At 41.7% G+C, this 26,582-nt stretch overlaps 3 protein-coding genes across 3 annotated transcripts in view; 2 read left to right on the top strand and 1 right to left on the bottom strand.

Moving 5' to 3' along the window:
• The window catches only part of LOC149130116 (nuclear factor NF-kappa-B p100 subunit-like), a 30,244-nt gene extending 29,567 nt beyond the window's left edge, over positions 1-677 (bottom strand). The window contains exon 1 of the mRNA XM_089345832.1: positions 627-677. Coding sequence (XP_089201958.1) covers positions 627-677 — 51 coding nt within the window. The remainder of the gene's footprint in view (positions 1-626) is intronic.
• Positions 1-26,582, top strand: part of LOC128251409 (uncharacterized) — a 191,774-nt gene that overhangs the window by 77,342 nt on the left and 87,850 nt on the right. The window lies entirely within an intron of this gene.
• Positions 10,016-26,582, top strand: part of LOC149130115 (fibroblast growth factor receptor-like 1) — a 30,741-nt gene continuing 14,174 nt past the window's right edge. Inside the window, exons 1-3 of the mRNA XM_089346271.1 lie at positions 10,016-10,186; positions 11,726-11,822; positions 19,739-20,017. Of these exons, the coding sequence (XP_089202397.1) occupies positions 10,016-10,186; positions 11,726-11,822; positions 19,739-20,017 (547 nt within the window). The remainder of the gene's footprint in view (positions 10,187-11,725; positions 11,823-19,738; positions 20,018-26,582) is intronic.

The raw sequence follows: 26,582 nt of genomic DNA, 5'->3' as shown, positions 1-26,582 counted from the left end.
AGAGAGAGAGAGAGAGAGAGACAAACAGATAGATATATATCTATTACCTTTTACTTATTTCATTTATTTGACTGAGGCCAAGCTGGGGCACCACCTTGAAGAATCTTAGTTGAACAAATCGACCCCAGGACTTACACTTTGTAAGCTTAGTACTTACTCTATCGGTCTCTTTTGCCAAACCACTAAGTTACGGAAACGTAAACACACCAACATTGGTTGTCAAGTGATGGGAGGGGGGAACATACACAGACAAACAAATACATGCATACATAAATACATACATACACACACACACACACACATATATATAATCATCATCATTGTCGTCGTTTAACGTCCGCTTTCCATGCTAGCATGGGTTGGACGATTTGACTGAGGACTCGTGAAACCAGATGGCTACACCAGGCTCCATTCTATTTTGGCAGAGTTTCTACAGCTGGATGCCCTTCCTAACGCCAACCACTCTGAGAGTGTAGTGGGTGCTTTTACATGCCACTGGCACGAAGGCCAGTCGGACGGTACTGGTAATGGCCACGCTCAAAATGGTGAAATGGTATATTTTATGTGCCACCCGCACAAGAGCCAGTCCAGGGGCACTGGCAATGATCTCGCTCGAAAATCCTTACACATGTCACGGGCATAAGTGTCATAAAGGTGACGCTGGACACAGGTGCCATCCTGATTTCACTTTCGCTTGCCCCAATAAGTCTTCGCAAGCTGAGTTTCGTGTCCAATGAGGGAGACGTTGGCATGGGTGCCAGTCGTCGAATTTAGTTTGATTTCGATTTCACTTGCCTCAACAAGTATTCGCAAGCAGAGTTTAATGTCCAATGAAGAAAAGGTACGCCTAAGTGGGCTGGCTACACCCCTGGCAGAGGCCTTGGATTTAGGTCTCACTTGGCTTGCTGGGTCTTCTCACGCACAGCATATTTCCAAAGGTCTTGGTCAGAAGTCATCGCCTCGGTGAGGCCCAATGTTCGAAGGTCTTGCCTCACCACCCCAGCCCAGGTCTTCCTGGGCCTACCTTTTCCACGGGTTCCCTCAACTGTTAGGGTGTGGCACTTTTTCACGCAGCTATCCTCATTCATTCTCACCACATGTCCATACCAGCGCAATCGCCTCTCTTGCACACCACAACTGATGCTTCTTATGTTCAGATTTTCTCTCAAGATACTTACACTCTGTCGGGTATGCACACTTACATTACTTATCCATCGGAGCATACTGGCTTCATTCCTTGCGAGCTTACACATGTCCTCAGCAGTCACAGCCCATGTTTCACTGCCATGTAGCATGGCTGTTCGTACACATGCGTCATACAGTCTGCCTTTTACTCTGAGTGAGAGTCCCTTTGTTGCCAGCAGAGGTAGGAGCTCTCTGAACTTTGCCCAGGCTTTTCTTATTCTAGCAGCTACACTTTCAGCACACCCACCCCCACTACTAACTTGGTCACCCAGATAGTGGAAGCTATCAACTATCTCTAGTTTTTCTCCCTGGAATGAGACAGAAGTTGTTTGCTGTTTGTTTACAGTGTTTATTGCACCTGAACATCTGCCACATACAAAAACTAACTTCGTAGTTAACTTGCCTTTGATATTGCTGCACCTCTTATGTGTCCATAGCTTGCACTGGGTACATCTTATAGAGTTACTACCTACACCTTTTCTACATATTGAGCAGGGCCATCTACCTGAAGGGGTTTGTGTTTTGTCTACCTTCCTACTTATTAGGACTTTGGTTTTAGCTAGGTTGACTCTAAGGCCCTTCGATTCTAATCCTTGCTTCCACACCTGAAACTTCTCCTCTAGTTCTGATAGTGACTCAGCAATTAGTGCAAGGCCATACACACATCCGATGGGTTTCTTTCAGTTTCCATCTACCAAATCCACTCACGAGGCTTTGGTCAGCCTTAGGCTATAGCAGAAGTCACTTGCCCAATGTGCCACACAGTGGGACTGATCCCAGAACCATGTGGTTGGTAAGCAAGCTATTTACCACACAGCCACTCCTCTGTGTATGTGTGTGTATACATATATATAATGGGCTTCTTTCAGTTTCCGTCTACCAAATCCTCTCCCAAGGCTCTAGTAGATGACACTTCTGAGATGCCATGCTGTTGACTGAACCTAGAACCATGTGGTTGAGAAGCAAACGTCTTACCACACTGCCACACCTGAGTAGTATAAGATGTGGATTGAGAGAATCTTGCTGCTGTCATAATAAGCTCCTCTGATGGACTCGGCTATCAGCCCACAGACTAATCAATTACAAAGAAGTGCAATGTAGAGTATCCATATAAAGTCAGGCGACATGAAAGGTGGATTCTGCTTACTTTAAGAAGATAGGCTGTCATTTGAGGGAATCTGACTGTTACATCTAGCAGTGTTATGTACCTGTAGAGAAGTAAATAATAATAATATTAATAAACCTTTCTACTATAGGCACAAAGCTTCAAATTTGGAAGAGAGGGAAAATGAATTACATCAACCTCAGTACTCAAGGTCAACCACAGCAGAATTTGAACACAGGACATGAAGACGGAATAGTAATAATAATAATAACAACAACAACAATAATGATAATAGTAATTGAAAATGGTTGGTGCAATTGTGCTGGTAGAACACCTACAAAGATCAGCTTTGCTTGGAACTGCAAGAATTCTTTGCTGGGTTCTTGAAGCGTGACCAGGAAACAAGGGTCACCTTAGTCTGCTGGCTGTGGGCAGCTGACACTTCCCATCATACCCAGTAAAATAAGCTGTGAGTTTTCATCACATAATAATAATAATAATGATGATGATGATGGTGGTTTCAAATTTTGCTGAAGGTCAGCTATTTCGGGGGGGGGGGGGAGAAGTCAATCACATCAACTCCAGTTTCCAACTGGTATTAACTCTTTCTCCTCTGTGCAAAAGGCCTGGAATTTGGGGGAGGCGTTATTAGTTCACATCAACACCAGTGCTTGAGCGGTACTTATTTTATCAACCCCAAAAGGACGAAAGGCAAAGTCAACATGGGCAGAATAATAATAATAATATTTGTATATACGTGTGTAGACTACTCTTGTTAAGAGCGGTCTTAAACATATCTTGGAGAACTCATCCCACAAAAAACAGCTGTATGGAGATCTTCTGCCTGTTTCTACCATTATACAGGAAAGGCACTTGCACTTTGCAGGCCATTGATGGCATGCGATAGAAGAGCCAGCAAGTGACCTACTGCTATGGACGCCAGAGCATGGTCGTACTCTAGTGGGTCATCCGAACACAATATATGTGGATCAACTCACCAGCAACACTGGATGCTTCTCTTAAGACTTCCCTCAAATAATGAATGGCATGTGTAGGTTAAAAATGTCCAAACAAGCTCAACCAGATGATACTGATGTGTGTGTCTGTGTTATAAATGACTGAACTGCCGTTGGGTTATTCAGTGAAGGTTTGTCAGACAGATAAACTTTCTAGCTTGTACTCTACAATGTTTGATGTGTTTGATGGTTGCAGCTTCCCATAGATTTCAGTAACACTCCAGTGTCAGCGACATTGTGCCAGGGGTCCTCCTTGATTGAGGCACACCTGTAATAACGACACAGAGTTACTTATGTGTATCTATTACTATATAGACATATTTTTTAAATTTTTTAACTTGTTATAGTCAATTTAACTGTGGCAATGCTGGAGCACAGCTTCAGTTGAGCAAATCAACCCCAGGACTTATTCTTTGTAAGCCTGGTACTTATTCTATCAGTCACTTTTGCAAATCACTAATTTACGGGGACAAAAACACACCAACATTGGTTATCAAGCGATGGTAGAGGGGACAAACAAAGACACACAAACTTACACACACACACACACACACACACACACACACACACATATATATACGTGCGGGTGACACATTACGTTTTTCGAGCGAGATCGCTGCTGGTGCCCCTAGACTGGCTCATGTGCGGGTGACACATGAAATCTTTCGAGCGAGATCGCTGCCGGTGCCCCTGGACTGGCTCATGTGCGGGCGACACATGAAATCTTTCGAGTGGGATCGTTGCCAGTGCCCCTGGACTGGCTCATGTGCGGGCGACACATGAGGTTTTTTTTCGAGCGAGATCGCTGCCGGTGCCCCTGGACTGGCTCATGTGCGGGCGACACATGATATCTTTCGAGCGAGTTCGTTGCCAGTGCCCCTGGACTGGCTCTTGTGTGGGTGACACATGAAATGTTTCGAGCGGGATCGTTTGCCAGTGCACCCCGGACTGGCTCATGTACGGGCGACATATGAGGTTTTTCGAGCGAGGTCGTTGCTGGTGCCCCCGGGCTGGCTCGTGTGCGGGCGACACATGATATCTTTCGTGCAAGATCGTTGCCAGTGCCCATGGACTGGCTCTTGTGCGAGTGACACATGAGGTTTTTCGAGCGAGATCGTTGCCGGTGCCCCTGGACTGGCTCTTGTGCGGGTGGCACATAAAAGACACCATTTCGAGCGTGGCCGTTTTCGTGCGGGTGACACGTAAAAGCACCCACTACACTCTGAGTGGTTGGCGTTAGGAAGGGCATCCAGCTGTAGAAACTCTGCCAAATTAGATTGGAGCCTGGTGTTGCCATCTGGTTTCACCAGTCCTCAGTCAAATCGTCCAACCCATGCTAGCATGGAAGGCGGACGTTAAACGATGATGATGATATATATATATATATATATATATATATATATATATATATATATATATATATCGCCCAGGCTATTCTTATTCTAGCAGCTACACTTTCAGCGCATCCTCCCCTGCTACTAACTTGGTCACCTAGATAACGGAAGCTATCAACTACGTCCAGTTTTTCTCCCTGGAATGTGGCAAAAGTTGTTTTCTGCACATTTTCAGTGTTTATAGCTCCTGAACATCTGCCACATACAAAAACTAACTTCCTAGTTAGCCTTCCTTTGATTTTGCTGCACCTCTTGTGTGTCCATAGCTTGTACTAGGTACATCTTATCGAGTTTCTACATACGCCTTTTCTACAGATCGAGCAGGGCCATCTACCTGAAGGGGTTACAGATCGAGCAGGGCTATCTACCTGAAGGGGTGGGTCATAAGCAAAGTTCAGAGAGCTCTTACCTATGCTGGTGACAAAGGGCCTCTTACTCAGAGTAAAAGGTAGACTGTATGACGCATGTGTATGAACAGCCATGCTACATGGCAGTGAAACATGGGCCGTGACTGCTGAGGACATGCGTAAGCTCACAAGGAATGAAGCCAGTATGCTCCAATGGATGTGTAATGTCAGTGTGCATACTCGATAGAGTGTAAGTATCTTGAGAGAAAAGCTGAACATAAGAAGCATCAGTTGTGGTGTGCAAGAGAGATGTTTGCACTGGTATGGTCATGTAGCAAGAATGGATGAGGATAGCTGAGTGAAAAAGTGCCACACCCTAGCAGGTGAGGGGACCTGTGGAAGAGGTAGGCCCAGGAAGACCTAGGATGAGGTGGTGAAGCATGACCTTCGAAAATTAGGCCTCACTGAGGCAATGACTTATGACCGAGACTTTTGGAAATTCTGTACGTGAGAAGACCCGGCAAGCCAAGTGAGACCATAATCCGAGGCCTCAGGGATATAGCCAGCCCACTTATGTGTACCTTTCCTTCATTGGACACTAAATTCCATTTGCGAAGACCTGTTGAGGCAAGTGAAATTGAAATCAAACTAAATTCGACGACTGGCACCCATGCCAACGTCTCCTTCATTGGACACGAAACTTGGCTTATTGGGGCAAGCGAAAGCGAAATCGGGATGGCACCTGTACCAGTGGAGCACTAAGAGCACCGTCCGAGTGTGATCGTTGCCAGAGCAGCTGTCTGGCTTCCACACCAGTGGCACATAAATAGCGCCATTTGAGCGTAATCGTTACCAGCGTCGCCTTCCTGGCACTTGTGGCGGTTCCACGTGAAAAGATATTCAAGCAAGGTTGTTGCCAGTGCCACCAGACTGACTCCTGTGCAGGTGGCACATAATATACACCATTTTGAGTTTGGCCATTGCTAGTACTGCCTGACTGGCCTTCGTGCCAGTGGGACGTAAAAGCACCCACTACACTCTCGGAGTGGTTGGCGTTAGGAAGGGCATCCAGCTGTAGAAACTCTGCCAAATCAGATTGGAGTCTGGTGTAGCCATCTGGTTTCACCAGTCCTCAGTCAAATCTTCAAACCCATGCTAGCATGGAAACCAGACGTTAAACGATGATGATGATATATACATATATATATATATATATATATATATATATATATATATATATATATATATATATATATATATCTGTCATACCGGCCATGACGAAGGGAAATAGCCCTGAAACTCGAGTCGCCTTTATATATATATATTTATATTTATATATTTATATATTTGATCCTTTATATTGAACACTCAATATTTCATCTACATTCAATACTTTCTTTCATGGTGCCATCCATTTTTATTTTATTTTATTTTATTTTATATTGTATATTGTATATCATATTATATATTGTATATTCCATATTCTATACCCCACATTAGTTCTGCAGGAATATAAATAAAACATAAAAAACAGACAGTGTTGGAACTCTTTTAAGCAAAATAATATATACATATATATACATATATATATTCTCTTTCACTTGTTTCAGTCATTTGACTGAGGCCATGCTGGAGCACCGCCTTTAGTCGAGCAAATCGACCCCGGGACTTATTCTTTGGAAGCCTAGTACTTATTCTATCGGTCTCTTTTGCCGAACCACTAAGTTACAGGGACATAAACACACCAGCATTGGTTGTCAAGCGATGTTGGGGGGACAAACACACAAACCCACACACATACACACATATATATATATATATATATATATATATATATATATACACATATCCATGTATACGACAGGCTTCTTTCAGTTTCCGTCTACCAAATCCACTCACAAGGCTTTGGTCAGCCCGAATCTATAGTAGAAGACACTTGCCCAAGGTGCCACACAGTGGGACTGAACTCGGAACCATGTGGTTGGTAAGCAAGCTACTTACCACACAGCCACTCCTGTGCCTATATATAAATAATATATGTATATATATATATTATATATATATATATATATACACACACACACATATATATACACACATATATATATACACATATATATATTTATACATATATATATATACATATACATATATATACATACATATATATACATATACATATATATACATACATATATATATATATATATATATATATATATATATATATATATATATATATATATATATATATATATATATATATATATACATACATATATGCACATACTTACATCTATATGTATATATATATATATATATATATATATGCATATATGGGTACAGGACGTCACGAAACATAAACAACTTAAAATACAAAAAGAACATGAAATACGAAGGCAAACTTGGTATGCGAAGAACAAGAGAAACAAATGGAAAACAAGAAAAGTAACATAAAGAACGACCCTTCATCAGTTATCGGCTGCTCATCTACTACACATTTCGAGCATACAACAGGCTTCTTTCAGTTTCCATCTGCCAAATCCACTCACAAGGCTTTGGTCGGCCCGAGGCTATAGTAGAAGACACTTGCCCAAGGTGCCACACAATTGGGATTGAGCCTGGAATCATGTGGTTGGTAAGCAAGCTACTTACCACACAACCACTCCTATATAGAAAAATAGATTGATAGATATAGATTTATATCTGTCTACATATAATTGCATCAAAATATATATTGACACATGTACCAACACTTGGATTTCTTGCTGTAAGCATACACACTAATACGTACACATATACACATGTATGTATGTATATTTATTCATATGCGTGTATATCTTTCTATGTATGTATGTGTGTGTGTGTATATATATATATATATATATATATATATATATATCATCATCATCATCATCGTTTAATGTCTGCTTTCCATGCAAACATACACACACACACAGATTCAGTTACTTTATACACATTTCTAACTAATTACACATGTATGTCTCAATGTAGACATAACGAGACAGGTGTACGCCTCTAGCGTTTGGATATATTACGTGCTCTAATGCTCTCTCTTTCTCACCCTCTCTCTCTCATCTCTACATGCACATTGATCATATGCACATGTATGCACACACACACATCCTCTTTCATCACTTTTATATATTATACTCTTTATACATTACTGTTCCATTCCCTTGCATCCCCCTCTAAGCACTCACATGCACGCACACAGTAATTTCACATATGTAATATAGTGAGGTTGGAAAGTGTTGACCAGATGTGTTAAAAATCTGAAGATAACAAGCAAGGGACACAACTGAAATGAGATCAGCTGAGTGCAATATTCCAGCAATAGAGACTAAGATAGACGGGAAGATTGGATCTGGTTTGGTGGTTTGTCTATCCATCCTTCTTACTATACCCAATACACACATGACCACCACTCCTCTACTCTTCTGCTATCATACACTGCTATATTACCAACACTAGCACAACCAATCTACAGTCATGTCCTCACACCAGTGCATGCTTCTATCTCCTCTACACACAGCCCCTTGCTAGATTCTATCCTCCCCTCACCCAAACTTCTTCCCTAAAATAACTCCATAAGCCCTATTTACACAGAGATAATGGATTTTCTCTCCCACCCAACCCTGCTCTACTCTACCACACCCACTTTTCCAATGAAGTATGGAAGCCCTTATCATGTTCACAACATTTATTGCCACAACACTCTTTGATACTTGCTACCTGTACTGACTTGCATTGCACTAGCAACATGTGTGTGTGTAATGGTGTGCATTGACATGGATGTGTATGTCTTTACACACACACACACACACACACACACACACACACACACACACACACACAGGTATTTCTTTCTATATGCTTGTGGTCTGTATATGCAGATATACATATGTGTGCGTGTGTATGCATAGACTTATCTAGCAGTATCTACATACTTGTAGTGTGTGCTTGTGTGTATAGATGCACCAATAGGTAAATATACTTTCATGTCCAAAAGACCCAAGTAAATATTCAAATATTCATATAAACACACAGGTGCGTGTACACACACACACACACACGCACACACACACACACTTAGCAACATCTCATGAAAATGAACAGAAAAAGCTTTATTAAATGTTTTGCTTTGTATTTTGTTGGGTGTTACTGTTGTTGTTATTGTGATGGTGGAAGAAGTTTAATCAAGACCTGATGGTAGCGACGGCGGGGGTGAAGTTGAAGGTGGAGCAATGTTTGTGTCAGAATAATGAAGATTAGATTTACCAGGCAAATACTGGATCACAGGTTGATGGGGGTGGGAGGAGCTGTTGGTCGTTTGTATGTATATGTATGTGTATATTGGTTTATATGTGGGTGGGTGTATATATATGCATGTACAAAATCTACAAATAAAGGATATATGTGTGTGTGTGTGTGTGTATGTATATATATATATATATATATATATATATATATATATATATATATGTGTGTATGTGTGTCTGTATATATATGTGTGTACATATATGTGTTCGTGTGTGTATATATATATGTATCTATGTGTGTGTGTGCACATATATGTAATGTATGTCTTTGTCTGTACATCAATTTTCCAACAGAACTGGAATAAATATTGTAAAAAAAAGAAAGAAGAGAACGTTTCCATCCCACACCATGTCACGAAAGGAACGAGAGAAAATAACATAGATTGGGGGTTTGAAAGGAATGTTGGGTGGGGGTGGGGTACTGTGTTAGTGTTAGAACCATGTTTCCAATGCAACACAGGTAGGATGGTTTGCCACAGTTTGGACATTTTCATAATGTTCCAATAATAGTCTGTACAAGTGAATGTCTTCCCTGCTGCAGGTATTAAACTTATGTGGTGGTGGTGGTGTTGGGACCTGTCCTTTGCTTTACACATAGATAACAGTGATCTCCCTTGGCTAGATGATGTTGATCACTTTAGAAAGCCCTCTGCCCTTCATCCAGGGTCTTGCTCTTCTAGTCAGTAAACCAGATATTGATTTAAATTCTATTCTAATCATATTTCTCTTGAAATACTCTAATTGTGTGCTTCAAGCAATTTGGAAAATTATGGAGAATTTGGAAAGATTCAATGAAGTAAGTCTTTCATTATTAAGTTGGTGTATGGAACATAACAAAAACCACAATAATTCTGGGGTGTTCTAATTTTGGTAGAATCATTTCAACTTTAGGGGCTTTGTATGATACTGAGAGAGAATGTCAGGCTGATATCAGAATCTTCAACCACACTCTCCTCTTCCCCTAAACCAAACCCTAATCAACAACAGATATTCCAAAAAAGTAACAAACCAACTCATTGAACAATAAAATGTCACAACTGAAAGTGATGTCTTGCTTATGTTGTCAGTTTTGACATGTGAATACTATTGGAATAACAATGCTTTATTTGAAAAAAACCCATAGGTCAGTGACAGGAAGAGCATCTAGCAATAGATTACTACCTCAATAGGCTTTGCTCAAGCTATGCTACCATGGAAACAATAGACATAAACAATATTATGGTATATATATATATATATATATATATATATATATATATATATATTGAACAGTGGAAATGAGTGCTTAACACCACACTGGTGGATAAGTATTCTTTATTTGAGGGTCAACAAGTTTATCCTGTTTTCATTGGAAGAGATTTTCATAATTTCTCAAGCATGCCGCATGGGAGTGTTGGTATTCATTTTTCTTTGGGAAAAGAAATCTTGTTCACTCTCATGTAACTTCATGTATTCCCCTTCAAAATGGAGATGAGTACCAACACTTCCACATGACATGCTTGAACAATTGTGAAGATATTTTCACAGAAAACAATTGGTAGCTTTAGGGTATATATATATATATATATATATATATATATATATAAACGGGTAAAAGGTATATATATGTACATCAATAGATAGATAGATGTAATTGAATTTTGGCTGTGTAACTCAAAATTGGTAAAGCTATAAATAATAGTGTGTAAGTGTTAATATTGGGTTTCAAAGCCATTGAAGGCTTCCCAAAGGGTTTATTAATCCAATATTTACATTTACTTTGTTTGTAGCTTTATCTACTTCAAGTTCCATGGTCAAATCTCTCAGTTTCTAAATTCTTATGGTATAAACAATATAAATATATATATATGTGTGTGTGTATGAGAGAAATAACTGATAGTGGCCAACGGCAGGTATTTCAATAGAAAATATAACTAAGGTTATACAAGAAAGAATGTTGACTATGTCCAGGTCAAGGTTTGAAAACCTACCTGTTTAAAATGATGGTGGATTGTATATCATAATGTAATCTTTTATGACTTCATTGAACAAATAAAATTCTACCAAAATAGCAAAATTTAAACTCTATCTGTGTTTACCTTTTATACCTACACTGCACCTTGAAACCACCCCTCACTTGGATCTATGGTTTAAAATGGATCTGGTACTGGCATGTCCCCCATATCCTACCAACACTTGATGTCCTCAATGTTGTTTATTTTAAAGTGTGCTCTGTGTTATTGAACCTAGCCATTTACTGGCATCCTACAAGTTGATGTGCCTTGATTCTTACAAATCTTTATAATAAAATCATATATTCACAGTTGTGATTAAAATGTTTATCTCTCTAATCCAGATTACTACATTGACCAGAATGGATCTTCAGAAAAAGATATTCTGGATTCCTTACATACTACAGTGGTGCCACCTTTTGGCACTGTGCCTTGCCAAAGGTAAGTCACCTTCCTTCCTCTCTTCCTTTTGTCATTCTACACAATGTGAGCAGGGCATTGCCCATAGCCATCTAAAAGAAAGTTGACATGAGTGATATTAATGTGTTATATTCTTGGCAATAATATTTGTTAATTCTCCTCAAGTCCCCACTTAACTGCTCTAAAGTGTTTTGTCACCAACAACAAATATATTTCTGCTGTCCATAAACCATAAAACAGTGAACAGAGATCAGAGATGTTGTCATCTCTGTGAAATAACCTGAGGTATTAAGGGATTTAAGGCTTAGATAAGTCTCTCCATTCACTTCCCCCAATACCTACATATTCTGCAATAATGGGATAAACTGAATAGAAAATGGATTAACACACGACTTTATTATCATTATAATCAGACATGTGCATACGTGTATGCCAGTGTGTGTGTGTGTGTGTGCATGTGCACATATATATATATATATATATATATATATATATATATATATATATATACTGTTGTGTCTGGGGAGAGTCATTTTCTTATCGTGCCTTAAAATTTAACACACTCACTGTTAAAGTTTCCACTTATTTCTTATTTTTATTTTCCTAAAATTTTCGTTGCGTCTTGCAACCTTTTCAATAGTCTTCACTCTCTCCGTTATTCACGTTGCATTCTGTTTTAGCTTTTCTTTTGGTTTTGCGCATGCGTGTGTATGTATGTATGTGTGCATGTGTGTATGTATGTCTGTGTGTGTGCATATGTATATATGTATGTATGTGTGTGTATGTATATATGTATGTGTGTGTTTGCATGTATGTATGTATTCTGCATTTGTGTGTGTTATTTTTATGTATGTGTGTATATGTATGTATGTACTTCTGTCTGCTTGTGTGTGTGCTTGTGTGCCTTTAAACTACTCTGTGTATATGTGTGTGTGTGTGTATATATATATATATATATATATACTAGCAGAGATACCCGGCCTTGCTCGGGATTAAAATGGCACTTATGACTTATACACTCCTAGCTGTACCATTCCTCCACCATTCCACCTTTCTTCTGGGTCTCTATTCTCCTCCATCCACACAGTAGGTTGTCTCATATAAACTCTCAGTTGGCCTCTCTCTCTACCTCTCTGTCTCTCTCTTTGTCTCCCTCTCTCTCTACCTCTCTCTCCTCCATATTGCATTACGTCTGTGTGTCCAAACACTCTCCCCTTCAACTCACCTCCTATGTTGTGGTGCTGGTGGTGGTCGTCGTGGTGAGAGATGGTGAGTACACTGTGCGCCACTGAAACACTGTCTTCAAAACTAATTATCCATCAGTCATTCCTGGTCAGCATCGGCTGTATCTGGTTCCTGTGTTCCCTGATTGGTGGGAGGTGGGATGGAGGGGACGTCAGGTGGTTGGTCTGTTTCCTCAAATTCACGCTGATAAGGGTAAGCTCATTTACATCGCAGAATTCCAGGAGCCTTAATCCCTCTTTCATCTCATCTGCCCCAGCTGTAGCTTCCATCTCCATTAATGCCACCAACTGCGATAATGGATGTCCTTGAGATCAAGACAATCATTGAGATTGCCTTGAGTAGTAGTAGTAGTAGTAGTAGTAGTAGTAGTAGCAGCAGCAGCAGCAGTTGTACCAGGGTATGCACTGTAACAGTGCATCCAGCATCCACCATTTGTTGTTGATCCCCTACTACTTCAGGTGAATGACTCCTTTGTACTACTCATATATGTGTCACATGTTTTCGAGTAAAACTGTATGAGTGTTTGACAACACCAACAACAACAAAAACGCAACCCCTACCATGACCACCACCACCACCACCACCCGGAGTGGCCAACCTAATATTAATGTGAGATCTAGAATAATATTACTTCTTTTTTTTAACTGACAAAGTTGAGAGGGAGTAGGGAAGATGTAACCTCCACTCCCTATGTGCCCACACACCCTCACTCTGAGTAGAGGTTGATAGAGTATAACCTCCACTCCGTATGTGCTCTTCCACTTTCACTCTCAGTTAAGGCCAGTGTTTATGTAACCTCCACCCTGTTAATAGCCAGCCACCCCTATGCTACTACATAGAGGAGTCGGGTGTATGTATACTCATCCACTCCATATACATACACACACACACACACACATATATATATATATATATATATATATATATATATATATATATATATATATATATATATATATATATAGTTCAAAACAGAAAAACGATGAAAAAACAACAACAAAAAACGACAGCGCGAGGACGTGATAGAGATTGTGTTACTGGACGCTTGGGAAAGGAAAGAAAGAGAATTTGATGTTTTGAGCGGAGCTCTTCGTCAGAAACATAGGAAAGTCCAAAGAAGGGAAAGATGGAGGAAGAAAAAATCGCCTACGATATCCACGAAGTTACATTGTGGAATCATATATATATACTCATCCACCCCTTATATATACCCATCCTCCCTCACTAATCAAATATTTTCTTGACGAAATGTAAAAATTTTTTTTACCATTTTCTTCATGTTCTTCAGAAAATGCTAGAAACGTCCTCCTCCCCTCTCTTCCCTCCCTACTCCTCTTTCTTTTCCTCCTCTTTACAAAATTTTAGATTGTGAAGTCTTTCTACCTTCTTTGGTCTGTCTGTGAATGTTTGTGTGTGTGCATGTACATATGCATGCATGTGTGTGTGTGTGTGTGTGTGTGTGTGTGAGATATTGTTTAGCTCCAAAACATCAATACTGAAGCTGACTTGCGCTGAAGGACACTCCAACCATGGACATCACAATTTTTTCATATCTTTGACTTTAGTGTCTAAAGAGGCCTTCATTGGCTTGGCTGCTATTTCTGGCACAGCCAATAATTATACAAATGTTTAGTTGGTGTGTGTGGACGTTGTGAGTGAATGTGTGTGTGTGAGAGAGAGATAAAGAGAGGTTGTATGTAACTCTGTGTGTGTGTGTGTGTGTGTGTGTGTGTGTGTGTGGTGTTATTGTGAAGCGTCTTTGGATGTTTTCCCAAAATGCTGCAAAAGAGAAAAAAGACAAAAGAGCAAAGTGTTTTTGTTGTTGTTGTTGTATTTGGCAGTGAATAGAAAAAAGGGGGGGTGAGGGTAGGAGAGAGAGGGGGGGATGAGAAAGCTTTTTCAGAAAGGAAATAACAAACTTTGACAAGATTTAATGTAAATTGGAGAAAGGTTTAGTTCACAGTGGTGGTCACGGTGGCAGCAGCAGTGGTGGTGGGGGGTGCAGTATGGTTGTCATGGCAAGGGTGTGTGTCTAGTGGAGAGGTGGTGGTAATGACGAGATTACCTTTTCTTTTATTGTAAACGGTGTGGTTTGTTTAAAGTAGGAGAGTGGTTGCTGTTACTTGGGTATGTGGAGTACCTAGGGTACATCTGGTACCATTCCATGGAACTTGCTCTTAACGGATATACATATTTACATATATGTGTGTGTGTGTGTATATATATAAATATATTTGAAGGTTTGGAGGTGATGTACAGAAATTATATAGAAAAAAATTTTAATTAAGGTACTCAGAAACCTGGATGTTTGTACATTTACAGATTTTTATTAATGTCACATATTAAATGAAGCGCTTTTCACCTAGTCGTGTAGGTTTTTCAAATTGTTTTGAGAAAACTTTGTGGAGGGTCTCTTTATATAGTTTTATTGAGTGTGTAGGGGTGGAGAGAGAGATATATAGGATAGTAAGAGAGGGTGAGGAAAAGTGAGAGAGAGAGAGAGAGAGAGTGTGTGTGTGTGTGTGAGTGTGTGTTTTTTTTGTGTTGGTGTGTGTGTCTGTGTGTGTGCATGTGTGTGTCGATGGGAAAGAGAAAAGAAGAAAATTGGGTTCATAGTTGGTTAGTTCTTTTCAATGATAATTTTATTTTTAGCTTTTTAAAGGAATGGCAAAAGCAGGTGTGATCGTTTTGAAGTTGCTTTCCATAGAGAATCTTTGGTGTCATTGTCTAGTAAGAGAGTGTGGGTGCATTTTTGTGTGTGTATGTGTGTGTGTGTATGTATGCGTGTGTGTCTGTGTGCGTGTGAGTGTGCCTGTGTATTTGAAAGGTGTGTCAGTGGGAAGGGGAGGGAAGAAGAAGATTCTGTTTACAGTTTACAGTTGGTCAGTTCCTGCTGTGACAAATTCTTGGTATTCTTTGGTATCATTGTCCAGTGGTAGAGAGAGTGCTTGTGTGAAAAACCTACATGACTAGGTGAAAAGCGCTTCATTTAATATGTGACATTAATAAAAATCTGTAAATGTACAAACATCCAGGTTTCTGAGTACCTTAATTAAAATTTTTTTCTATATATATTACTCTTTACTCTTTTACTCTTTTATTTGATTCAGTCATTTGACTGCAGCCATGCTGGAGCATCGCCTTTAGTCGAGCAAATCGACCCCTGGACTTATTCTTTGTAAGCCTAGTACTTATTCTATCGGTCTCTTTTGCCGAACCGCTAAGTTACGGGGACATAAACACACCAGCATCGGTTGACAAGCAATGCTAGGGGGACAAACACAGACACACAAACACACACACATATACATATATATATATATATATATATATATATATATACATAAATACGATGGTCTTCTTTCAGTTTCCCTCTACCAAAGCCATTCACAAGGCTTTGGTCAGCCCAAGGCTATAGTAGAATACACTTGCCCAAAGTGCCACGCAGTGGGACTGAACCCAGAACCATGTGGTTGGTGAGCAAGCTACTTACCACACAGCCACTCCTGCACCTCTCTCTCTCTATATATATACTATATACATTCATACACAAACATAACTACATATCTGTATGTGGCTGTATGTATATAGCTCTGTGGTGGTCCTGTGAGTGGGGCTGTAGTTCTATCTACCTCTGTGTCTGTTGTGTGTATTTTGGACAGACATGTGTTGATCTGTCCAAACAAGTGACTATCGAGTTAGCACAATGCTAAGCCAGGGCAGGCAATAGTGGCAAATAATTGAAAGCTAATCCATAACTGTCATCAACTGTTGATTCATGATTACTTTACTCTTCATTGTGAAATATAACGAGTTCTTAAATAATGACCAAACTGGCAGCTTTTACATATTAAAATCATATAATTTCACCTCATCTTGCTGAAATATAACAGCTCCACACACCAGAGTGATGGATGACGGAGTTTCTGTTAGCAATGGACAACAAATAGTTAATCTATATTTGATCTGTGTACATTTATATATATATATATATATATATATATATATAATATAAATAATATATAGATATATGCATATATACATACTTATTATATGTACATACATATAAATGTATATAGGTACACATATATAGCTACAGGACATGGCTCTTTCTATCTCTTTCGTTTTCTCTCTCATCCTTTCTCTAATTCTATTTTCGCCTCTTCACCATTTTCTATCTGTGTCCCTCCCTCTTCCACCTTTACTCTTTCTCGTTGCTCACACGTGACCCTCATCCATCTTTCCTTTCCTCACGTGGTCATCTATCTTTTCCTTCAGTCTGTCACACAGTCCAGACACATTCTTATCTCCCTCCTCTCCTATCTTTTCTCTTATCAAAGAATCTTCTTCCAGCGTTTGCTACCTTACCTCGTCCTGGCCAAACGGCCCTCCCTGTTCGTCTTTGTTTCGGTTGGTTTGCTGTATGTCCTGTTTTTGTTACCCTCCGCAAATTCCAAATTTTATTTTGGTTCGCGGGAGCAACTGCCTTCAAAGTTTTATCTTGTCATACATTGCTCGAAATAAGGAGTAGAAGCACAACTGACAACTGATGCAGGGTCGTTTTTTATGTTACTTGTCTTGCTTTCCATTTGTGTCTCTCGTTCTTTGTATACCCAACTTTATTTTCGAATTTCATGTTCTTTACATTTTACGATGCCCGGTACCCATATATGTATACCTATATACTTATATATGTATGCATGTATGTACATATATATATGTATATATGCATATATCTAGATATTAGTTATATTATTATTTGATTGAATGCCACACATCCATTTCCAAGTAAGTTTATCTTACACACACACACACACACACACACACACACACACACACACACATACACACACATGTGCATGTGTGTGTATGTGGTTTGTATATATGTATAGTTGAATGTAAGTTTGTGTCTTTGTGTTATTTAATGTGTGTGGTCTATACATGTGTGTGTGTGTGTATTATGTATTATATGAGTGTGTGTGTAAATTGATGCTCTACATTGGCTGAAGTAAACACACACACACACACTCATGTACATGTGTATGTATAATATATACATCTATGTAAGTGTGTTTGTATATATACGTGTACATTTGTGTGTATATATGTGTGCGTGTATGTATATGCATATATATATGTACATATATGTACACACATTGTGTGTGTATACTTCACTAACACGGTGTGTGGATTTGCACTTGTACATTTGTGTACGGGTGTGTTTGTGTGTAATATGACTGTGTGTGTGTGTGTGATACAATGTTACAATTGAATACACACCTAAAACTGTGGGGGTGGGGATGGGGGGGATCAGATGAAAAATTGCTGCTGTTGTGGTTGTGTTGGTCCAGTTAACTCCATTTCAACAAACACATGAACAATGGGAATTTCAAAACCTGAGATTGAACTCACAAAACTCAAGCACCTCCCCCCACCACCACCACCACATCTCTTTCTACGTATGGCCCATTCTTTACTACAACTGTAATCCTCTTCCCCCCTCGTCCAACACCCTCCTCTCTTGTTTTCTCCCACCCCACCCCAACATCTCTCTGCACATAGTTCCAGCTAGCCATATTAATCACTCACCAGTCTGGCCATTGTGACCCCTAGAGGTCATGACAACAATCACATCTCCTCCTCCTCCTCCTCCTCCTCCTCCTCCTCCTCCTCCTCCCCTTTGTCATTTTATTTAATTAAAACAATGTGAAGGTACAGACCTGATACACACACTCATACATATACATACATACACACACACACACACACACACACGCACATACATCCATATATACATACAGACCGCCCATTTTTCCATGCTTGAAGCAGATTGAAAACAGGGGACATCACTTGCAAGACAGTGACACAATTATCATGGGATGTCAAGGCAAAAAGACAGTAACACATTCACATGCATACACACACATATGCATACATACATACATACATACATATATATATCATCTTCATCATCATCATCATCATTGTTTAACGCCTGCTTTCCATGCTGGCATGGGTTGGACGATTTGACTGAGGACTGATGAACCAGATGGCTACATCAGGCTCCAATCTGATTTGGCAGAGTTTCTACAGCTGGATGCCCTTCCTAACGCCAACCACTCCGAGAGTGTAGTGGGTGCTTTTATGTGTCACCGGCACAAAGGCCAGTCAGGTGGTACTGGCAACAGCCACGCTCGAAATGGTGTATTTTACGTGCCACCTGCACAGGAGCCAGTCCAGTGGTACTGGCAACGGTCTCGCTTGAATGTCTTGTCATGTGCCACTGGCACAAGTGCCAGGAAGGCGACGTTGGTAGCGATCACGCTCGAATGGGGCCATTTATGTGCCACCGGCACGGAAGCCAGACAGCTGGTGCTCTGGCAACGATCACGCTTGGACGGTGCTCTTAGTGCTCCACTGGTACAGGTGCCCTCACGATTTCGCCTGCCCCAACAGGTCTTCGCAAGCCGAGTTTAGTGTTCAATGAAAGGGACGTTGGCATGGGTGCCAGTCTACAAATTTAGTTAGACACAGTGGGCTTCTTTCAGTTTCCATCTACCAAATCCAGTACCCGACTAACACACTCACTGAGGCCCGTCCTTGGCTTAAACAGCCACCTCACTATGATGATGCTACGCAGTAACCATAACAACTGTCTCTCTCTCTCTCTCTCTCTCTCTCTCTCTTTGCAGGTCCTCCCTTTATTAACCAAACTGCTGTCTCTCATAAATGTCTCATTGCCTACATTGGAAAGAACTTTAGAATCCACTGCCCCATCACTGCCACACCTCCACCCTACATGCAGTGGAGTAAAGATGGACACACTATCAACATTGCATGGGAGAGGTTTCGAATCCAGGAGATGGGACTCCGCATTAAGGATGTTGAAATTGAAGACAGTGGATTGTACACATGTAAAGCAACCAACAGCTTTGGCAGTGTTCAGCTCAACTTCACCCTCACAGTTATACGTGAGTATTTGATGAGTCTTCTCAAGCACGGCATATCTCCAAAGGTCTCGGTCACAAGTCATTGCCTTTGTGAGCCCCAACATTCGAAGATCATGCTTCACCACCTCATTCCATGTCTTCCTAAGTTTACCTCTTCCAGAGCTTCCCTCCACCATTAGAGTGTGACACTTCTTCACACAGCTGTCTTCATCCATACACATTACATGACCATCCCAACGCAGTCGTCTCTCTTGCACACCACATCTGATGCTTCTTATGTTCAACTTTTCTCTCAGGATGCTTACACTCAGTCATGCATGCACACTGACATTACACATCCAGCAGAGCATACTAGCTTCATTTCTTACAAGCCTACGCATGTCCTCAGCAGTCACAGCCCATGTTTCACTGCCGTGTAGCATGGCTGTTCGCGCACAGGCATCACACCAGGTACATCTTATGGAGTTTCTACCTATGCCTCTTCTACAGGTCAAGCAGGGCCATCTACCCAAAGGGATTTGTGATTTGTCTGCCTTCCTACCTACTAAGACTCTCGTTTCTGCTAGGTTAATTCTAAGGCCCTTTGATTCTAGGCCTTGTTTTACACCTGAAACTCCTCTAGTTCTGGTAGTGATTCAGCTATAAGAACAAGGTCATCAGCATAGAAGGGCTCCCAGGGTCAGCCTGTCTTGAATTCCTCTACTATCACCTGGAGGACTATGATGAACAAGAGAGGGCTAAGGACTGATCCTCGGTGGACCCCTACTTGTACCCTGAATTCTCCACTAGACTCATTGCCAACACTCACCTTACTGACAGCATCCCTGTACATGGTTTGTACAGCTCTCACCAACCACTCATCTATCCTTAGTTTCCGCATTGACTACCGGAGACATTGACCACACCCCAGGGTCTCATGTGCCCATACCTCCCACACCCTCAGGGTTGGCACTCTCAACGCTGGCACACTGAAAGGTAGGTCTAGTAAGATTGTTGAGATGCTTGAACGGAGATGTGTCGATATCTGCTGCCTCCAAGAAGTAAGGTGGAGAGGAGGTTCCGCTAGGTTCCTTACAGGCAAAGAACACAGGTACAAGATTTTCCGGGCAGGGAACACAGACGGGGTCGGGGGTGTGGGTATACTTCTTGAAGAGAAATGGGTGGTTAGGATAATCGAGGTAGTCAGAGTATGCGATAGAATACTTAAGATTAGATTAGCCCTTCACAAATGGGTTAGCAACCATTATCTTGGCCTATGTCCCTCAGCCTGGGCTACCCGATGGGCAGAAAGACCGATTTTATGACACCCTCTTGCAGACTACCTCATCAACAAATGACAGGGACCTTCTCTTTGCGGCTGTTGACTTCAATGGTCATGTTGGACAACATTCAGGGGACTTCCATGGCCTACATGGAGGCTCTGGTTTTAGTTCCTGCAATGAGGAGGGAACCAGGCTGCTGGAGTTCTGTGATGCAAATGACCTTATGCTTTGCAATACTAACTTCAGGAAACCTGCCAGTCACCCAGTCACCTACCGTTCTGGCAGACACACTCGCCAAATTGGCTACATCTTCGCCAGGAAAAGGGGAAGATGGCTGCTTATAAATGCCAAAACCTTCCCAGGCAAAGAATGTACCCCACAACATAGACTAGTAATTGGTGACTTCAGGATCAGGGCTAAGTGGTTGCCCAGAAGACGACCAACTTCGAGGAGAAGGGCCTGGAAGCTCAAAGGTCCTGTGAACGGACAGAGATTTAGAGACTTATTACTCAAAGCCTTTGACGAAATAGAGGGGGATATAGCTTCACACGATGTAGAAGACAACTGGAGGTTTCTACGGGACAACCTGCTGAGGGCTGCTGATCAGATATGTTGATGGTGCAAAGTCCCCTCTCGACCCAAAATAACATAGTGGTGGAACAATGTTGTTGACAGGGCTATTAGACAAAAGAAACAGGCTTGGAAGGAATGGAAGAATGGAGGTAGCAGGGAATTGTATCAGATTGCCAGAAGGGAAGCTAGGCGACAGGTTTATTTAGCCAGAGGGGAAGCAGATAAGAAAAGATTTGCCAGTGTTCTGCGCCGTGAGGACCAAAGACTTGAGGTATTTTGTGTTGCAAGACAGTGCGTGAGAGAGAATCATGATGTCGTGGGAGAGAAATGTGTTCGCATGAGTGATGGTACAATTGCTCAATAAAGAGAATGAATGGGAGAAACAGAGTCTGCTGAATGTTGACCCAACAGAGGGACCAGCTATCCGAGTTGACAGTACCATGGTACATAAAGCAATTAAGAGTATAAAGACAGGGAAAGCCCCCTACCCACCGGGAATCACTGCAGAGATGCTCAAAATATCTGGCAGTGTCAGCTATAGCCTAGTCACCTGTATAGTTAAACAGGTGATACATGAAGGAGTCATACCCAATGACTGGTGTAGCAGCACCATAGTCAACTGCTATAAAGGTAAAGGTGACGTTTAGATACAATTAATTACAGAGGTATCAAGTTGTTAGATCAGGTAATAAAAGTCACGGAGAGGGTCATAGCCCAACTAATTAGGGAGAGAGTCAGCTTAGATGAGATGCAATTTGGATTCGTGCCTGGGAAAAGCACCACTGATGCTATATTTCTAGTAAGACAGCTACAGGAGAAATACCTAGCCAAAAATAAACCTCTGTACCTGGCTTTTGTTGGCATGGAGAAAGCCTTCGAAAAGATCCCCCAATCCCTCATCTGGTGGTCCACGAGGAAACTAGTGATAGAAGAATGGTTAGTGAGAGCTGTGCGAGCCATGTACAAAGACACTGTCAATAAGATGAGGGTTGGCAACGAGTACAGTGAAGAATTCCGGGTAGAGGTAGGGGTCCACCAAGGTTCAGTCCTTAGCCCCCTCCTATTTATCATAGTCCTCCAGGCGATAACAGTGGAATTAAAGGCAGGACGCCCCTGGGAGCTCCTCTATGCTGATGACCTTGCACTAATTGCAGAGTCACTATCAGAACTAGAGAGGTTTCAGGTGTGGAAACAAGAACTAGAATTGAAGGGCCTTGGAGTCAACCTAGCTAAAACCAAAGTCCTAATAAGTAAGAAGGTAGACAAAACACAAACCCCTTCAGGTAGATGGCCCTGCTCGATCTGTAGAAAAGGCATAGGCAGAAACTTTATAAGATGCACCCAGTGTAAGCTATGGACACATAAGAGGTGTAGCAATATTAAAGGAAGGTTAACTAGGAAGTTAGTTTTTGTATGTGGCAGATGCTCAGGAGCAATAAACACTGAAAATGTGCAGAAAACAACTTCTGCCACATTCCAGGGAGAAAAACTAGATGTAGTTGATAGCTTCTGCTATCTAGGTGACCACGTTAGTAGTGGGGATGGGTGCGCTGAAAGTGTAGCTGCTAGAATAAGAATAGCCTGAGCAAAGTTCAGAGAGCTCTTACCTCTGCTGGCGACAAAGGGGCTCTCACTCAGAGTAAAAGGCAGACTGTATGATGCATTTGTGCACACAGCCATGCTACATGGCAGTGAAACATGGGCCTTGACTGCTGAGGACATGCGTAAGTTCGCAAGGAATGAAGCCAGTATGCTCCGATGGATGTGTAATGTCAGTGTGCATACTCAATAGAGTGTAAGTACCTTGAGAGAAAAGTTGAACCTAAGAAGCATCAGTTGTGGTGTGCAAGAGAGACGATTGCGCTGGTATGGTCGTGGCGAGAATGGATGACGATAGCTGTGTGAAAATGTGCCACACCCTAGAAGTTGAGGGAACCTGTAGAAGAGGTAGGCCCAGGAAGACCTGGGATGAGGTAGTCAAGCAATGATTTCTGACCAAGGCCTTTGGAAATATGCTGTGCGTGAGAAGACCAGGCAAGCCAAGTGAGACCAAAATCGAAGGCCTCTGCCAGGGATGTAACCAGCTCACTTATGCGTAACATTCCTTCATTGGACACTAAACTCCACTTGCAAAGACCTGTTGAGACAAGCGAAACGAAATCGTGATGGCACCTGTGCCCAGTGGAGCGCTAAGAGCACCGTCTGAGCATGATTGTTGCCAGAGTAGCTGTCTGGCCTCCGTGCCAGTGGCACGTAAATAGCACCATTTGAGTGTGATCATTACCAGCATCGCCTTCCTGGCACGTGAAAAGACGTTTGAGTGAGATCGTTGCCAGTGCCGCTGTACTGGCTCCTATGCAGGTGGCACGTAAAATACACCATTTTGAGCATGGCCATTGCCAGTACCACCAGACTGGCTTTCATGCCGGTGGCACGTAAAAACACGCACTACACTCTCGGAGTGGTTGGCGTTAGGAAGGGCATCCAGCTGTAGAAACTCTGGCAAGTCAGATTGGAGCCTGGTGTAGCCATCTGGTTCACCAGTCGTCAGTCAAATCGCCCAACCCATGCTAGCATAGAAAGCGGACGTTAAATGATGATGATGATGATGATGATGATGATGATATACAGTTGTGTCTAGGGAGGGTTATTATGCCAATATTGTTAACACATGCACTGGTTCAATTCCACCCCTTTATTATTAGTCAATTGGTTAAATATCCAAATAACTAATCAATTGTTTGTTTAACTCGGATACACAATAAGTCGTTTGTTTTGTTTTATTTATCAAAGCTCTTTCATTATTATTTGTAACCTTTTCAATGACATCTTTCTTAGTCCATTACGGATACATGCACACACACAACAAGGTCTCTGACAGACAAACACAGCCTCCACTGGAACATCAGAACCATGATAGACAAGACTGACAGCAGCAGACCAGAACAGCATTCTTCCAGATTGAACATTGATATTGTTCTCGAGTGTGCTTCACAGATGAAGGCCTTCTTCAACAACATGGCACAGGTTACATTCTCTACTGGTCCAGCAAGCCACAGGCTGAAAGACGTCTCTCCAGTGTCAGCTTCATGGTCAGAAACTCCATTTCCCCTTTAGAAAACCTTCCAACTGGTCATTCTGATTGCATCATCTCTATACACCTTCCCATCCAAAACAAATGGCACCCCACTCTCTTTGCTGGGTATACCCCAACCCTCCAAGCAGACTTTGCAGAAAAGGATAAGTTCTACATTGACCTACACAGCCTCTTCCAAGATCCCCCTCCAAACAACAATGTCATCATCTTTGGTGACTTCAATGTAAGAGTAGGCCAAGATTCAGAAACCTGGAAAGGAGTTCTTGACAAGCATGCTATTGCGAATTGCAACAACAATAGGCAGCTTGTGTTGGAGTTTTGCACAGAGAGGCAATTAACCATCACCAACACCCAATTCGAGTAGAAAGACAGTTTGAATGCCCCTGGATGCATCCTCGCTCCAAGCATTGGCACCTCATAGATTACATAAGAGAGACCAGAGTGATGTCTTTCACACTTGAATGATGCCTAATGCACAATGCTATTCAGATCATCATCTTGTCCACTACAAGCTCAGCTTCCATCTCAAACCTAAGGCCTAGAGAGGTAGAGGTCGAGGAAGGAAGCTCCAGGTGAGCATCCTACAGTCATCTGAAGTGAAAGCTAACTTCCAGGCAAACCTAGAGTTAAAGCTCCAAGATCCCAGTTGCTCCTCAGGCCCCTCTCCTGAAGTGCTTTGGAAACATCTGAAAAAGCAAAAAACTGTCCGGCAAACCTCTGAAGAACTACTAAGCTTCTCCACAAAGACTTTGCTCTGGGAACAAAGCAGATCCAACATAAATGATGGATAAACCTCACCAAAAGAACTCAGCTTAATGCAGACATTGACAGCTGCAAGGGATTCTATGAAACCCTAAAAAGCTTTGTCTGGTCCAATGCACACTACATCCAGAGTCCATTGTAAGGTGCAGACTGAAAGAAAGACGCTTTTCACAGAGAAGGCCTTTGTCTTGAATTGGTGGTCAGAGCACTTTCAAACCCTCTTTAGTGCCAACTGTTCAGTCTAAGACAGAACAGTGTTTTTATATCCCACAGCAGCCTTTGAAGGCAGAGCTGGAGGGAAATTCCCTCCCTCACAGAGGCAGCCAAAGCAATAGAGAAGCTGAAGGGAATAGGAGTGGATGGAATCCCACCTGAAACATGGAAGGCCTGGTAGTTCAGCACTCACTCTAAACTCCACAAGCTTTTCATCTGCTGTTGAGGCAGGACCAGGATGGAAGATCATTGACTTGTGATGATCACACTGCATGGCAAACTCTCCTCTACTCCCCATAATAGAGGAGCAGCAAAAAAGGACTCCCTGAAGAAATCCCTCAGCACCAACCACTTTGATCACCACCTTTAGTCTGTTCTTGCCACTGACTGAGAAGATTGACATCTCACTGTCCTCTGGGCAATGGTCTCCTTAGACAATACCTAAAAAGGAGGAAAAACAAGCATTGCTACAGCCACCCCTCACCAGCCTATCTTTCCATGTAGACGCCATGGTTGTACCTGTTTTTCTTGAATCAGACTCACTGGGCATCAGTAAGCTTGTAACAGATTTGGACATCCCCCATCGCATCCCCTGTAAATTGTCACTCACAAAGCCAAGTCAAGAAGAGGGATTGACTCAGTGGTGGTGGGGGGAGGTAATGTTCTGGAAAGAAAGGAT

Source organism: Octopus bimaculoides, chromosome 30 (assembly GCF_046866305.1).
Source record: "Octopus bimaculoides isolate indiv1 chromosome 30, ASM4686630v1, whole genome shotgun sequence".
In the NCBI taxonomy this organism is placed as follows: Eukaryota; Metazoa; Mollusca; class Cephalopoda; order Octopoda; family Octopodidae; genus Octopus; species Octopus bimaculoides.
The sequence above is the reverse complement of the archived record's forward strand: the minus strand, read 5'-3'. Positions and strand labels throughout refer to the sequence as shown.